At 39.3% G+C, this 15,000-nt stretch overlaps 1 protein-coding gene across 3 annotated transcripts in view; it reads left to right on the top strand.

Moving 5' to 3' along the window:
- The first annotated feature begins 1,327 nt into the window (after positions 1-1,327).
- onecut2 (one cut homeobox 2) overlaps positions 1,328-15,000 on the top strand; it is a 26,334-nt gene continuing 12,661 nt past the window's right edge. The window contains exons 1-2 of one of the 3 annotated variants that reach the window (XM_058415292.1): positions 1,328-2,787; positions 9,529-9,822. In XM_058415292.1, coding sequence (XP_058271275.1) covers positions 1,578-2,787; positions 9,529-9,785 — 1,467 coding nt within the window. In that variant the 5' untranslated portion in view covers positions 1,328-1,577 and the 3' untranslated portion in view covers positions 9,786-9,822. Of the gene's footprint in view, positions 2,788-9,528; positions 9,823-15,000 lie in introns of those variants that run through there. The other 2 variants (XM_058415290.1, XM_058415291.1) reach the window with 2 other exon arrangements.

Below are 15,000 nucleotides of genomic sequence, written 5' to 3'. Positions count from 1 at the left end.
TGTGGAGTGCAGGTACAAGGTGCACGTGCAGTGTAGTTTTGTGGATGTTTTCGCGAGCTTTTCTTTTCCACGTCTCCTTCATTCTTCTCATGGATTAAAACACAACCGAGCGAAATGTTAATTATGATGTCCACGTCGTGAAGCTGGAAAATCATCATAAGTTTGAGGGTCTGGTTGCATTTTATGGCTCGTTGAAAGCACAAACCCGAGCTCGTGCGTGTCCTGTCTCTATCTGTCTCTGAGAGTCAAACTTTGTCCGATTGCTCATCCCGTTTTGTCCTCTCTGAGTCTCTCAGTGTGATGTCCCCCCTCCTGTTCCTCCTCTGACAGCTGATCAAAAGACAAAAAAAAATAGGTCACGCTTTTCAGACTTCTGTCCCTTCGTCCTTAATTACAGACTCACTTAAACAAAAGCCGCATCTGCTCATCCTCCAGAGCCAACCGGCCTGCGCAAAAAATCTGTCACAACTCAACCGGTTAGTTTTCTGAATTCATACAGACACCAGGAAAAAAAGCTTCCATCCATTTTAGAATTGTTTTTAAAAATAAAGTTTCTGTAAACTACTACCAAGTGCAATCAGAGCGTTAGAGCCTTTAGCGTGTCTAATCTAAAAAATCTTGTAGTTGTTGTTATTTGTTATTATCTCTTCGTGACAGGAAGGAGCTATGACGAATGAATAATGATCTCGTGCATGCAGATTAAAATAAGCGTGCTGAAAACACATAAGAAAAGAAACAAGCTGAAGAGAGGAATGAAAAACAGATCAGACGCACAACACGTGGATATTCTTCATTATTCTGTGTAGATATACAGCATATTGATATTTAATCAATTATTTATACATTTTTGGAAAATTATATATTAAGAATATAGAATGTCCAGACCCTCAAATAATAGCAATAGTTTAGTTAAAAAAAATAAGGGGGATTTGTTTTTTAGTTTGAATGACAATTTATTCTGGTCAGTGTGGAGGCCTGGACATTTTTATTAATTGAAATTGCTGTTTTGTTTGTTTTTTTCTTTTAATAAAATTGCACGACATGGCAACATTAAGTTTTACAATCTACTACTTAAATATTACTCACTCTAAATGGTTTGTTTAAAATATTATTATTTTGCCTCCTAGACCGCAGCAACTTGCCTTACAAATCTCCACACGAGCTCACGGCTGACAGCGATTGGACAACAGGCCAAGAAAGGGCGGTCCTTTCATCCCAACCCTACAATCTGATTGGTTGTTTAAACCTGTCCGTCAGAGAGAGAGGGTAAGAGAGCAAAATACAGCAAACCCCGCCCATTCCATCAGGGTTGGCTGCAGCAAAACTAAGCAGAGCAAATCCCATCCTGCACAAATCCAGCTGCTCGAGCAGAATCCGCAGGAGGAGGAGAGGGTCGGACATGGGGAGAAATCAGCGCTGGCCCGTCTGAGATACATCGGCGATATTGTTTTTTTTATTTATAAAAGGAGATAAAAAACCGAGAGGCCTTAAGGAAAAAAGGAAAAAAAGGATAACAAAATCATTCCTGTGCACAGAGACACACCAAAAAAGAAGTATTATATACATCAATGGACTGAATGAAGACTGCCTACAACGCCTATCGATGCCTGGTCAAGGAGGATCTGGATGCTTTCGCCATGAACCCGGAGATGACAATGGACGGCATGGGCGGCCTGCACGGCGCGCTGAGCGCGAGCGGCCATGATCACGAGCTGATGAGCGACCACAGCCCGCATCACGCACGCAGCAGCAACACCACCACTTCCACTTCGTCGTCGTCGTTGCGGATACACCAGGATCTGGCGTCGCGCTCAGCGATGGTGTCCGGCATGGCGACCATCCTGGAGGGCGCGGGAGAGTACCGAGCCGAGCTGTCTCTACCGCTCCATCACGGGATGAGCATGAGCGTGCCGTGCGACACGTCGCCCCCCGGTATGGGCATGAGCGGTACCTATACCACGCTGACCCCCTTGCAACCTTTACCGCCCATTTCCACGGTATCGGACAAGTTCCACCATCCTCACCATCACCACCACCATCATCACCACCATCACCACCACCAGCGGCTCTCGGGCAACGTGAGCGGGAGTTTCACGCTGATGCGGGACGACCGGGCTCTGCCGGCTATGAACAATCTCTACAGCGCGTACCACAAGGACATGAGCGGCGTTGCGCCGAGCCTAAGCCCGCTCGGTAACGGCTTGGGCTCGGTGCACGGCGCGCAGCAGAGCCTGCACGGCTACGGCGGCAACACCGGCGCTGGCCACGACAAGATGCTGGGCTCCAACTTTGACGCGCACGCAGCCATGCTGGCCCGTGGGGACCAGCAGCACCTGTCCCGTGGCCTCGGCGGACCCGTGGCGAGCATGATGCCGCCGCATCTGAACGGCATGCACCCCGGCGCCGCGGTGCATCACCCACACCCCCATGCGCCCGTGCTGGCGGCGTCCGGCCGGGACAGGCCGCCCTCCTCCTCTTCCTCCTCCTCCTCCTCCGGTAACGGCGGCGCGGGGGCGCAGCACCATCAGCAGCAGCACCAGCAGCAGCTCGAGGAGATCAACACCAAGGAAGTGGCGCAGCGCATCACCGCCGAGCTGAAGCGCTACAGCATCCCGCAGGCCATTTTCGCTCAGCGAGTGTTATGCCGCTCGCAAGGCACGCTGTCCGACCTGCTGCGCAACCCCAAGCCGTGGAGTAAACTTAAATCGGGCCGGGAGACCTTCCGTCGCATGTGGAAGTGGCTGCAGGAGCCCGAGTTTCAGAGGATGTCCGCGTTAAGGCTTGCAGGTAAAAATAAACAAAGGCATTTATCTTCTTTTCTTCTTCTTCTTCTTCTTCTTCTTCTTCTTCTTACTTCCCCATCTTCTTTGTTTACAAAAAGAAAGACATGTAAAGATTGCCTAATAATAATAATAATAATAATAATAGGACAAAAACAAATTCAGGAATAGTCGCGGTATTTATTTATTAATTGTTAAATTCACTGAACACCTTTATAGGTCGATAATTACGATCAATATTGATTGACAAGGAAAAAAAGCGTTTCATAATGTTTACTAATTTGATAGAGCTTACCAGCTCACCTAACTGGAATTCTTCTAGAAATATATTCATCTTGGGAGCTTTTCACGATATATACACCTATATACAAACCGATTATTTTTTTGATAAAATCAGTATTGTTTTATTTTTATTTTTTTATTCTCTTGGGATTGCGTTTTTGATTTTTAGGACGTTTTCTGAATTCTGCGTTTCTCAAACACTTTAAAAAGAGACTCGGGATTTTAGTGCAAACTCTAAAATATGATGCGACATTCAAACACACACAGACACACACACACACAAATATACGCGCGCGCGCAGAGTAGTGTTATGTTGTTATAGCCGCGTTCATGGTGCTTCACAGAAATGCGTCTTTCCATTGTTCGCATTTTTTGGTATTTTAATTGCTTTGCTAAATCAGATGAAATAATAATAATAATTGGAATATGAAATGTTGGCTGCTCTGAACTGTTCCAGCAGAGTGAGTGTGTTTCTGAACCGGTTTATAAAAAAGCATTGTGTATTTTTTTAAAAGGAGGATGTGAAGAGGTTTATAGTGTTGTTGATTGTGAGGATTGATGTGGACAAGGGCTCTCTCTCTCTCTCTCTCTCTCTCTCTCTCTCTCTCTCTCTCTCTCTCTCTCTCTCTCTCTCTCTCTCTCGCCTTTACAACATTTACAACAAGGTTGTTGCCCCCTCTAGCGATGGACACACCACATCCACGACGCACTCTTTTCCTTTGTTCATCTGAAGAAAACATTGGAATGTAAAACCATAATAACTCCGAATTTCTGATTTGTTCTTTAGCTCTGATTTCATGATTTTTTAAAATTATGTTTATTTCCGATCACAAGTCTTCCTTATTATAATCTCTATATGCTGAGATTGTGAATTGTCTAAATTACTCGATTGTTGTCATCGCAGTGATCCAGAATAGGTGTGTTAGGCTGATGAGTATTCTTTAGATTAGGATTTGTGTTCGAATGCGTTATAACGCTGCGTATATATTTCTATTCCATATGTTTAATGACACCGGTTATAAAGAGGAATGTGATTTTTATGTATGTTTACATTACATAAATAAAGTATTTAGTCAGTTTTGCACAGAAATAAAGCAAGGACATACCAAAACACACACACAGAAGTTTACACGCGCGTATAGACTATAGCTTGAATCGATTATTCGAATATGGGCTTAACAGCAATAGATAATTGAGTGGTGTTTGCAGTGACGGACATGGAAAAAAAGGGGTCAGTCTTAGTCTTGAGACGTCCACTGAGATGCAATGGACACCCAGACGTTAGCATGATAAGATTATTATTATTGTTAATAATAATAATAATTCTTAATCCATTAAGCAGGTCGGGTTTTTTAAAATGAGATTTTGAGATGCATTTTGTAATCTTGGTTTTGCAGATGGTGGTGGAGTCTGGTGCTTTCTTTCTTCTTTTTTTTAAGGGGTTGTGGGGTTAGGAGGGGGGTTGGAGGGTATTATGTGATGGGCGAAAAGGCAGGCAGGGGGAATTGAAAAGAAGCAGCAGAAGCTGCTGCTGCTGCGGCCCGATGAATTATTGATAGAGCTCTCCGCGTGACCCCGCACAAAAACACACGTTCTTGGGGTTTTTAACCGGGCAAAATGTGCAAAACGTGAACCCTGTGCGCTTTTCTGGACATTGCACTACTCATGAGTTCTTTTTTTAAAGTGCTATGCAGTGATTGGAAATGAAAGAGAGACGGAGAAAAACAAAAATGCAGTCTAAAAAATTGCGATTAGATAGATATCTTATGACGGACACGGCAAAAAAAAAAAATCGCCAGGGTTTATCTAACACCTCGGACCTAAAGTGTTGAATGACCTCTCATAGTGAGTGTCCGTGTCCTGCTGGGAATCTATCAGATCGCTAGGTATTCATTCAACACTGGACACACATTTATTTTTCCTCTAATGTGGAGGAAATTGTCTGGTTCTTCGGTGTGTGGAAAAAAAAGTCGAACAAAACAATACATTAGCAGTTAAAAAAATAGCCTTTTTAAGCAAATGAGGTCCGAGTGAAGCTAGAAACCGTAAAAATATTCGAGGAGATTCGCGAGCATGGACAATGATTAGCCTACACGCCTTCTGACAGAAAAAGTATATTGTATTATAGCCTGTTTTGTTTGCAAAAAGTATACTGAGATATAAAACTGACATCAAATGATTCATATTGACTGATTTACGTGGTTAGCATGCGTTTTCTTCCGATTATGCTAAGCTAATTAGTTTCCAATCAATCTGAAGCCAGTTTGTAATGATTATGTAATGCATTGTATACCTGTATGGTGAAAAAGTAAAAATGTATAAGAAGGAATCGATTTCGGTTGATAGCACAGACTTATGCACAGTAATAGGTGATTGTGATTATGTTTTAAAAGGTAAACTTTATGCACTTTTGCATGTAAAAGATGCAAGCTAAAGGTTCAGAAGGTGTGAAAAGACAAGGAATGGTACAGTTTAGTACCCTAGCCTTCTGAGAGCGCAGGCTAGTCACGGTGATAGTTGGATATTCAGTAAAAATGTTAGGGTTTCATACATTTCATTAGCTACACGTTCTCAGAGAGAAAAGTGTTAAAGGAAAGCTGATCTCAGTCGCTCTGGCACTGAAATCTGAAAGGAAAAAAAACAACACTTCCGGGTTGTTATCGTTCCTGTGTCGGCTTTCAATCTCGGCTAGTTATGACACGGTTTTCTCAAACAAATCTGATGTAGTTGAACGCCTGCGGATCGATGAGGGGGTAATCTCCTAAAGATTAAAAGGGCATTAATGTTGGCAACAATAACGTAAATGTGTGGACTGCATTGATCTGGAACCGGATCCTGGACCTCTTCCGGTAAAGCTGACAGATGGGAGTTTTCAGAGCTCCGTCTGACTGCATGGAGAAAATCCCCTCGTAGTAGCGCTTTACTCTGGTGTCTATGCTTCGGGTTTGATGGTTATTATGATAGTTTCATGGATTTGTCCAAGGTCTTAGGTTCTTTGAGAGGAAAAAAATGAGTGTTATCGATTGGAGCAAACTAGTGACATTTTAATAAATAATAATCCAAGGCTAAGGTTAAGCAGTTACTGAAAATCTCTGACCTTGGCCATAGTCACATTTTGTACGAAATTCAAAACGAATCATAAGTTGAATCAAACCCGAGAGACCAGTGACCTCTGGAAGATATCGGGACGTGTGGTTTTAATCACTCGTTGTTTATAATTGCACTGAGGAGCGTTCAGACAATAGCAACAGCAAGAGCAGGAAATAGAATCGGCTGTAAAGACGTCTCTGGTGACCTTCACACGTACGCTGTCTCGTTCCAATCTAAAGGATCTGAGAGGATCCGTTCTCCGTTAATGACCATAATGGATTTTTTTTTTCCAGAGCCTTTTAGAGATGAGTTTTGAAATAGCACATGGGGACTGAAGCTCCGAAACAGACGAATCACGATTTGTCACAAAAATAGGAACGTACCGACGCTCGAGCGAGCTCGGAGATCTGAGAAATCCAGACACGAGCTTTGTGTGAATAATTAGATTTTAATTCTAATAAAATAGCGGACGATGAGAACTGGTTTCCAAAAGAATGAATATTTGATCTAGCGCTTATTGTCTACGCTGTCTTTAATTACATCAAAAAGGGGTTTGATGTAATCACACAAAGAACAGTGTATTTTCTTAGGTGCACTGTTATTATTAAAGACACCAAAGATTTATGTGAAATTGTTTATATCTTTAGTGATATATAAAATAAATGAACGCATCTATATTGTCATATGCAGTACATCCTCGGTTTGTATAAATGTAAAGTAAACTAAAAATATCAAGGAATAATGAATTTTGTGTAAAAAAAAATCAAGGATAAAAGCACTGTTTGAATGTCAGCCTGTTAAATTTAATAGATATATGTTTAAAAATGAAGGATAAAAGCATCGCTGGAATAAGACTGTAAAGTTTAATAGGTTTAAGGTTATAAAAAAATAAGGACGAAAGCATCAGTTACGCAAGCCGAGTGTGAAATATAACCGGTTTAGGTTTAAGAACCAAGGATAAAAGCATGGTTCGAGCGTCAGGCTGCTGCTAAATGCAATGACGTGAGAATGAAAGATAAAATGGAGTTCTGTGGTAAAACAGACGGAGGAGTTTTTAACAAAAATAAGTTGGATGAAGGAAGGGTTTGAACATCAGACTGATAAATATGATAGATTTAGGTTGATAAATTACGGATAATGTATAAATAAATAATTGTTCGTTTTAATATATGTATGTTTAAAACATTTAAGGTAAAATTGTAGTCAGTGGTAGTCAGAATTGGTCAATAGTTTGACTAATAAACTGCAAAATCTGAGAGATTTAGGTTTAAAAAAAATTAAAATAAATGCATAATTGCAAAAACTTAACTGTTTTTTAGACTGAATTATTATATGTAAATATTAAATGATTTTTTTTTCAACACCTTAAATATTATCCTAAAGCATATAATTCAACACTGAAACTAAAACCTAAGTCCGGATAATCCGACATCTCTTAAAGAGTTAATAAAATTCTTCACGTCTGGTTCAGAAAACAAAGCGTATTCTCGGGCTTCTCCATTTTTTTTTGTTTATCTTATGAACCTGGTCAAACATTGCTGTTCTGAATCGTCTTGTGATAGCGGCGTATTTGTCCACGCGCACTGGACAGGAGCAAAGGGCAAGGTTTTGGTCTCTTAGCTAATTTAAAAGCAAAAAAAAAAAGACACAACCTTGTTGCTGTCAGCAAACAGACTGGATCCAAAACAGGATTTTATTTTATCAGAGGAGACGTGCTGAGAGACGTACATCTTTCTCTCCCTTGCATCAGTCTCACATCAGGGCAGGTTTTTCCTCAGGCTTTTGCACTCTGCAGCTAATAACGTTGTGTCTGAGTGCCGTCGGTCTCGCAGCCGGCGTCTCGCTTTACTCCCCTGCCTTTTAGGGGTCTGTAATAACCACGTGTAATATCAGCTTTATAAGACAGTAACGTCATGATGACAATACAGACAGATCAGCAGTGCTAGGATGAAGTGGACTGCTCGGAGGGTCAGAGGTCACTGCACTCATACATCTCCAGTGTTCTGAGTGCATCAGATCTGGAGAACATCCATGAATTGCTCGCTGTATCATATCTGGAAAAATTGAATTAAAATTCAAAATTGTAAGGAAATTCTTGGGAAAACTTAGGAAAAAAATTAATAAACAAAAAAGATATATATATATATATATATATATATATATATATATATATATATATATATATATATATATAATATAAAGCCTGGTTGCGTAGTTTATATGGATCTCTGTTTGTTTGGTCATTTGTTTATTCATCTATCTATCTATAATATGTCTTTCTTTGCAAACCATTGTTTAATATTCACCGTAGGCCTGGAGGATATGATGATAAAATATGAATATTGTGATAAATTATGTCACAATGCACAAATTATTATTAAAAAAAAGATAAGATATTATGATTTTTTAAAAATAGTTATTAATTATATTTTTTTAGACATTGTGACTGATACAATCTTTGACTGATGGAAATCTTTTATGATGTAAAATGTGCATTGTTTCTCCTACAGATTTTCTTAGTGATGAATATGAATTTCTTTATAAATAGAAATAAATTTGTTACTTTTGTTACATTAAATAAATACATTTATTATTTAAAAAAATTATATATATATGAACAAATAAATGGAGAGTATCTATGACTTAAACTGTATAAAGGAAGAAAAAAAATATTATTTAAATTATTATTGTGATAAAGATGAGATTTTGGTATCGAGTAACGTTATAATGCCGTAATTCTTCACGCTGATGTTGGATGATGTCACACTTTAAGTCGGTTAATTGACGTATCAGACTGTGATTAGATTTAAAACTGCGACGGAAAAGCCTACTTAATTAAATAAATAAATAAATAAATAAAACTTGTACTAAATCAGGAGCTTTTACTATATATTCAGGAAAACTGGAATGTCTCCAGGTGGAGAAATGCTAAAATGATGCCAGAATTCTTTTTATTGATTTAGCAAAACCTTAACCTTAATACATACGGCAATAAATCAGGAAAAGGCTTGAAATGTGGAATAAAATCTTTCTTTTTCTTTTAAATAATTGCTGCAGAGTCACAGGACAACGACCGTCTTGTTTATTTGACATCAAACTAGCCAGAAAATGTCAAATCTAAGGTTTTCTTTCTTTTAAGCTTTTCTCTGAAACCATGTGACATGGTGGAATAAACGTTGTGGAATGGTGTAGGGGGAAAAAATCATATGATCTAATCTACTAGAGATAATAAAATGCTGAAAAAGTGCTTGAGTTTCACATGATGTTTGGAAATTTTGGTGTTTGGTGTTTGTTGAGTCGAAGCCTGATTAGATTTGCTGTTTTAACCCCCTTTAACCCCTTCTTGTCTTATTTTTTCCTGCTTTTACACACAAAGATTCAATCACAGCCTGGTCATTACATCACACGCCAAAGTCTGCGATTGGCCGTATCTCCGCCGATAACTCTCTCCGTCCCCGCAAACAAACCTTTGAGCCGCTGACATCATCACGTGTCCGAGCGTGCGCGCGTACGCGCCATCCCTCAGGACGAACCTTCAGACTTCCCGTTATCCGTGTGATTAGTGAGAAATGTGTGAGCGATGGCTGCCTCGCTCTTCTCCTCCTCCTCAAGCTGCTGCGAGAGATCAGGTGATGTTTCATTCTGCTGCCAAAGCACATGCGGGATTAGAGACCGGTGGCCCAAGAAAGCTGATACACCAACAAGCTCTGGCTCTTATGATGAGAGAGAGAAAGAGAGAGAGAACATTCTGATTGGTTGATTAGTTTCCAGCTCTGACAAAGCTCCATCGATCATCTCCAAATCACAAACAATCAAATGTGCTGTTATTAAAAGAAGATCTTTTATAGCTTTCTCTGCAATTTTTCCATAAAAACTATTCAATATTAACATACAGTATGGAAGGAGTCTCCATTTCAGGCACTTGGCAGATGTCCTTATCCAGAGTGACTTTATAGAGAATTTATCTCATTTCATACAACTGAGCAATTAAGGGTGAAGGGCCCTTGCTCAGGGGCCCAGCACTGGCATCTTAGTGGACCTGGGAGTTGAACTCACAACCTCCTGATCAGAAGTACAACACCATAGAAAACTAGAAAGGTTAGGGTTAAGCTTCATGAAAGGGAAGGAGTCTCTACTTTTAGTGTTTAGTGTTTAGTGTCTCCACTTTTAATCTTCAGGACAGAAGAAGTTTAAGGAGGGAGAGAGAGAGAGATTATGACGTTAATGTGTAACAATAAAATGAAAATTGTAATAATTAGGAGATCTCTATGGTGTTAGAGGAAATAAAACATTTCCGGATGATGATTTTAGTCGTAACGCTTCATCCATTCTCCTCGTCACTGATTATTTCCCTACAGCAGCACAGCCCCGAGTGTTTTATTCCTCTACCTGTCTCATCTCTGCTATTCCTTCCCCTCGTCTTCTCCTCCTCACATCTTCTGTCTTTCGTTTTCTCCCGCTTCTCTTTCTCAGCGTCGTCTCAAGTGCCCGGCCTGCACATTAAGAACATCCGCATATGCACAATATGACACAGCTAAGTGCAAGGCTGTAACATAATGCATTTACCAAGTCCTTTTTACTCGCTCTCACACACTCACGCTGCTCCCCGAGAGTGCTGGTCCCAATCACATGGTGGTGATGTGATACTACCAGCCTGAGCACGGAGATGCCTTTATGATGAAGAGCTGGATAGTAAAAACCCCCGCTGTGTGGAGGTGTGTGTGTGTTCATCTTAAGGTCTACACTGACCTGTATTATGCCAGTGGAAGAGTGTGTGTGTGTGTGTGTCTGTGTGTGTGTGTGTGTGTGTCTGTGTGTGTGTGTGTGTCTGGACTATTATGTGGAGGTTTCACTCATCAAGGAAACATCATTGCTGATCATGTTTTGTGGTGAAGTATTGATCCGGGGCTCCAGGCTCCCCCTCCTGTTCCTCCTGTTCCTCCAATCTCACCCAACACCCATCACTTCTACTCAAAACACACACACACACACACACACTTCCTGCCCAGTGCTAATGAGCCTTAGATCGCTTCTACACCTCAATTACAAGCAAACCCTCCTCAAACCTAGCTGTTCGGCTGTTCAGTGGTTTGTTATGAAGGAAATATATACAGCTAGTATGTGATACAAGCTTCTAATTACGCTGAAGGATTAGCCGGAATCATGCACTCACGGATTTCCAATTGGCTTTTTGGAAAATGTTTTAGATTTCTTAACATGTTTTCTTGACGCACCATTACGCTGTTGATTTTTTTCAGTTTCAGACTCACCCAGGAGGTGTGGCCTAAATTCTGAAGGCGGAGTCGTGTATTAATTCATTGAATTTCTTCAAACAGTTTTAAGGACGTTGATGTAAAAGTGACGTTACCTTACGCGAGCCTCACGTGTCGACCTGGATACGAATACGTTTACTCCTAAACTGTTCATATGGAACATTTACACCGTAAATGGAAAAACGTTTATAAAGCTCGTGTCTACGTTTACGTTTAAAGAGACTTGATTTGCGTTAAATCTAACGTTAAGTCTAATTGTTTCATGAGTTACCGTGATTTTACACACAGAAGTTTCGGAAAGCCATATTTCGTATTAACAACTTGAAAGTAAGAAAGCGATACGAAAAAAATCAGTAAATTAAACGAATCGGACCTTTAGAGCAAAAGTAAGTGGCTAAGCTGCGTTATTGGAGGATTTGATGTTTATTAGCTGCTCTTTCACTTCTTACTCACTGTTTTATCATCTGTAAACGTTTTTATTAAGTTTATTTATTGAGTTTTGTGGTTTGACCTTTTTATCAATTGTGGTTTTTATTCATTTTTTCTATCAAGGTTTGTGGTTCGACGTTAATCAGCATACTTACGCGAGTACGGCCTAATGCAACGCAAGTTCCATTACTTTTTTTGGTTTGATCTGTGAAAACATTCTCCTTCTTCTTCTTTGGGCTTTTCCCTTCAGGGGTGGCCACAGCGAATCATCTCTCTCCACCTATCCCTATCTTCTGCATCCTCAACACTTACACCCACTAGCTTCATATCCTCATTTATTCCATCCATAATTTAGAGTACTGACGATTACATTTGGAAATGTTTTACGCCGGATGCCCTTCCTGGCACAACCCTCTCTATTTATCCGGGCTTGGGACCAGCACAGAAGTCACTGGACTGTGGCCCCCATGGCTAGATTGATCTGTGAAAACATTCATGATTGTTAAATGAAGTGCGTCGAATTCACGTCTCATTTTGTCTGTGAGAACGTTCCTGTTTTGTTTTTCGGATATTTCGGATATTTCTGCCGTCGGTCTGAAACAGTAATCCGTCTGCTTTTCCCCGTCGATATCCGGAGTAAACACCGAGCAAACAAATGGAAGAGGAAGGAGCCGTGCTTTCTCAGCGTGTCCCTGTTAGACTGCGCCTCCATGTATAATTCAGAGCTCTCTAAAACCCACTCTCTATAGGCTCGTGTTCTCTCGGGCCGGGACGCCGCGTGATCAGAGGATCCTTTCCGTTCCTCAGATAAGAAACTCCTCCGTTGAATTCCTGCACCAGCGTGCTTTATATGCTAATTAACCTTCAAAACAACAACAAAAAGCAAAATATTAAGAATGCATTAAAGCCATTTATTCTGTTAATGTTAGTTACACAATCATTATCATGCATCATGTTAAAAAAGAAAAATCCATAAGTGTTTAAGTGAGATTGAGGGTCAATTACCGGGATGCCTCGACTCGTCTCGTGCCAACGTTGTGCTATTTGTTCGCGGGAATAAATCTCATGTTTAGAGACAAATTCCACGTCAGATCTGTAAGAATTCACACAGAACGCTTCGTACAAGCCAGACAGGAAAGTTCAGGCTAAGACATGGCTTGGGTTTTGTTCTTTATGGCTGTAGTTTGAAATGAAACAGAATCCATGACATGAAACATGACTGGTAGAATTTATATCTATAGAACTGGTGTTTGGTAGAATTTATATCTTTAAAAAGTCTAACTTCTTGCAATATTAAGCCGTCTTTAATGATGTTTCTTGTGTAGAAAGTTTTGTGCATCTGTAGTGATGCCTTACTGTAGAAGAAGTAAGTTTGTGGTGCTGGTGATGTGGCAAAAAATGGTCTGTCTCGCAGGATTATTATTATTATTATTATTATTATTATTATTATTATTATTATTATTATTATATGTAGTTTATTTGAGGTCAAAAATTTTCAGAAACGTTTTGACTTTTCAACATAAGCTCTGCAAAGCATGGGATTTTTTAATTTTTATTTTATTATTTTATTTTTTATTTTTTGCTACTATTAGACTATCGATTATTGATCACAGAAATAAAAAATATTATTGTAGAATTTAATTACTTAAATAAAAGTTTATAATGTGTTTATAATGGAAATGATGAGTTGCTACAGAAATGAGGAGAAATGCGAGGTATGTAGCAGCAGTTAGTGTTTCATGGTGAATAGTGAATAAAATAGCATCCCATCATATTCTAAGTTAAAAGAGGACCAGGACCACCCACGTCTCGGAGATGTGAGGGATGATCCGTCTGGTCAGGAATCTTGTAGATCGCTTCATAATCCTAGAGCTGGTCTTCTTCTCGTAGGGAACAGGAAGTGATGGCATTTGCGGCGTAGATACCTACAGAATTACACACCTGTATAGTGTTTTATCTGGAGTTTGAATCTTGCTTATGATCAGTGATCGGAGTATCGACTGTGTTTCCTGGCTTCATTACAGGCCTTAATAATCAAACGTCAAACCAAAACACACAGAGCCTCAGGACTGCTATTAATTACTCGAGTGCTGCTGGAACCTGGATGAGAAATGTGTGAAACAGAGCCTCCATCTTTCCACTGATGGAACTCTTTTACGCTGACCTCGAAGAGCCGAGCTGGACCAAGCCGGACCGGACCGGTGTGTTTTTCGAGTAAGCGCTTTTCTCTGCAGGACCTACAGGATCTACAGGAGCTACAGGAGTTTAATGCCCTTACTGTAGAACATTGATTTATATTTGGCAGAGCAGAAAGACAAACCTGGAGCAGGAGAGGAGCTTTTGCTCATTTGATGAAAGGCCAGGGAAACCTAGAGGTATCGATCCCATCGATTTAACCCTTACCCTGTTAGAAATGACCCAAAGTTTTCACCCCCCTGTACAGCCCAGTGCAGAAATGGTACAACACAATCATAATAAGACAAAAAAGGGCAGATGTTAGGGCTGTCAGAGAGAATAGCATAGAATAATAATAATAATAATAATAATAATAATAATAATAATAATAATACTAATAATAGTAATAATAATAATAATAATAATAATAATAATAATAATAATAATAATAATAATAATGAAAGAGGGTTAGTCTAATCTGCAAGATAGACATCATCAGTGATTATAATATGGAGTGTATTAGGATAAATAACTTTAATGGATAATGGCTGTAATAAGCAGCGTATGTTTCCTTAATCAACCTAATATTCAAATATTTATATAAAAAAAATAAGATCATAAGAAGGTTTATTTATGTATTTTTTTGCTACTCTGAAAATGTTCACTGATGACAAATGGCTGTAAAAAAAAATGTATAAATAAATAAGCATCATAAATGTGTAAGTAAAAATAAATCTCCGAGAAACAAACACAATCTGTAAAATAAAATATATAATAATAAAATAAATAAATCTCTGAAAGAAATGTAAATAATAATAAATAAAAAAAATAATAATAATAAAATAAATAAAATTAATGCTAATAAAATAAATACATATCTGAAAGAAATGCACTGAGACATCTGTAAAAATAAAATACATTTTTAATAGTCAAAGCTAAACACACTTGCTGTTTTGCACATTTAAGACTAA

Source organism: Hemibagrus wyckioides, linkage group LG18, assembly GCF_019097595.1.
Source record: "Hemibagrus wyckioides isolate EC202008001 linkage group LG18, SWU_Hwy_1.0, whole genome shotgun sequence".
NCBI lineage: Eukaryota > Metazoa > Chordata > Actinopteri > Siluriformes > Bagridae > Hemibagrus > Hemibagrus wyckioides.
This window is presented reverse-complemented; position numbering and strand designations above follow the sequence as displayed.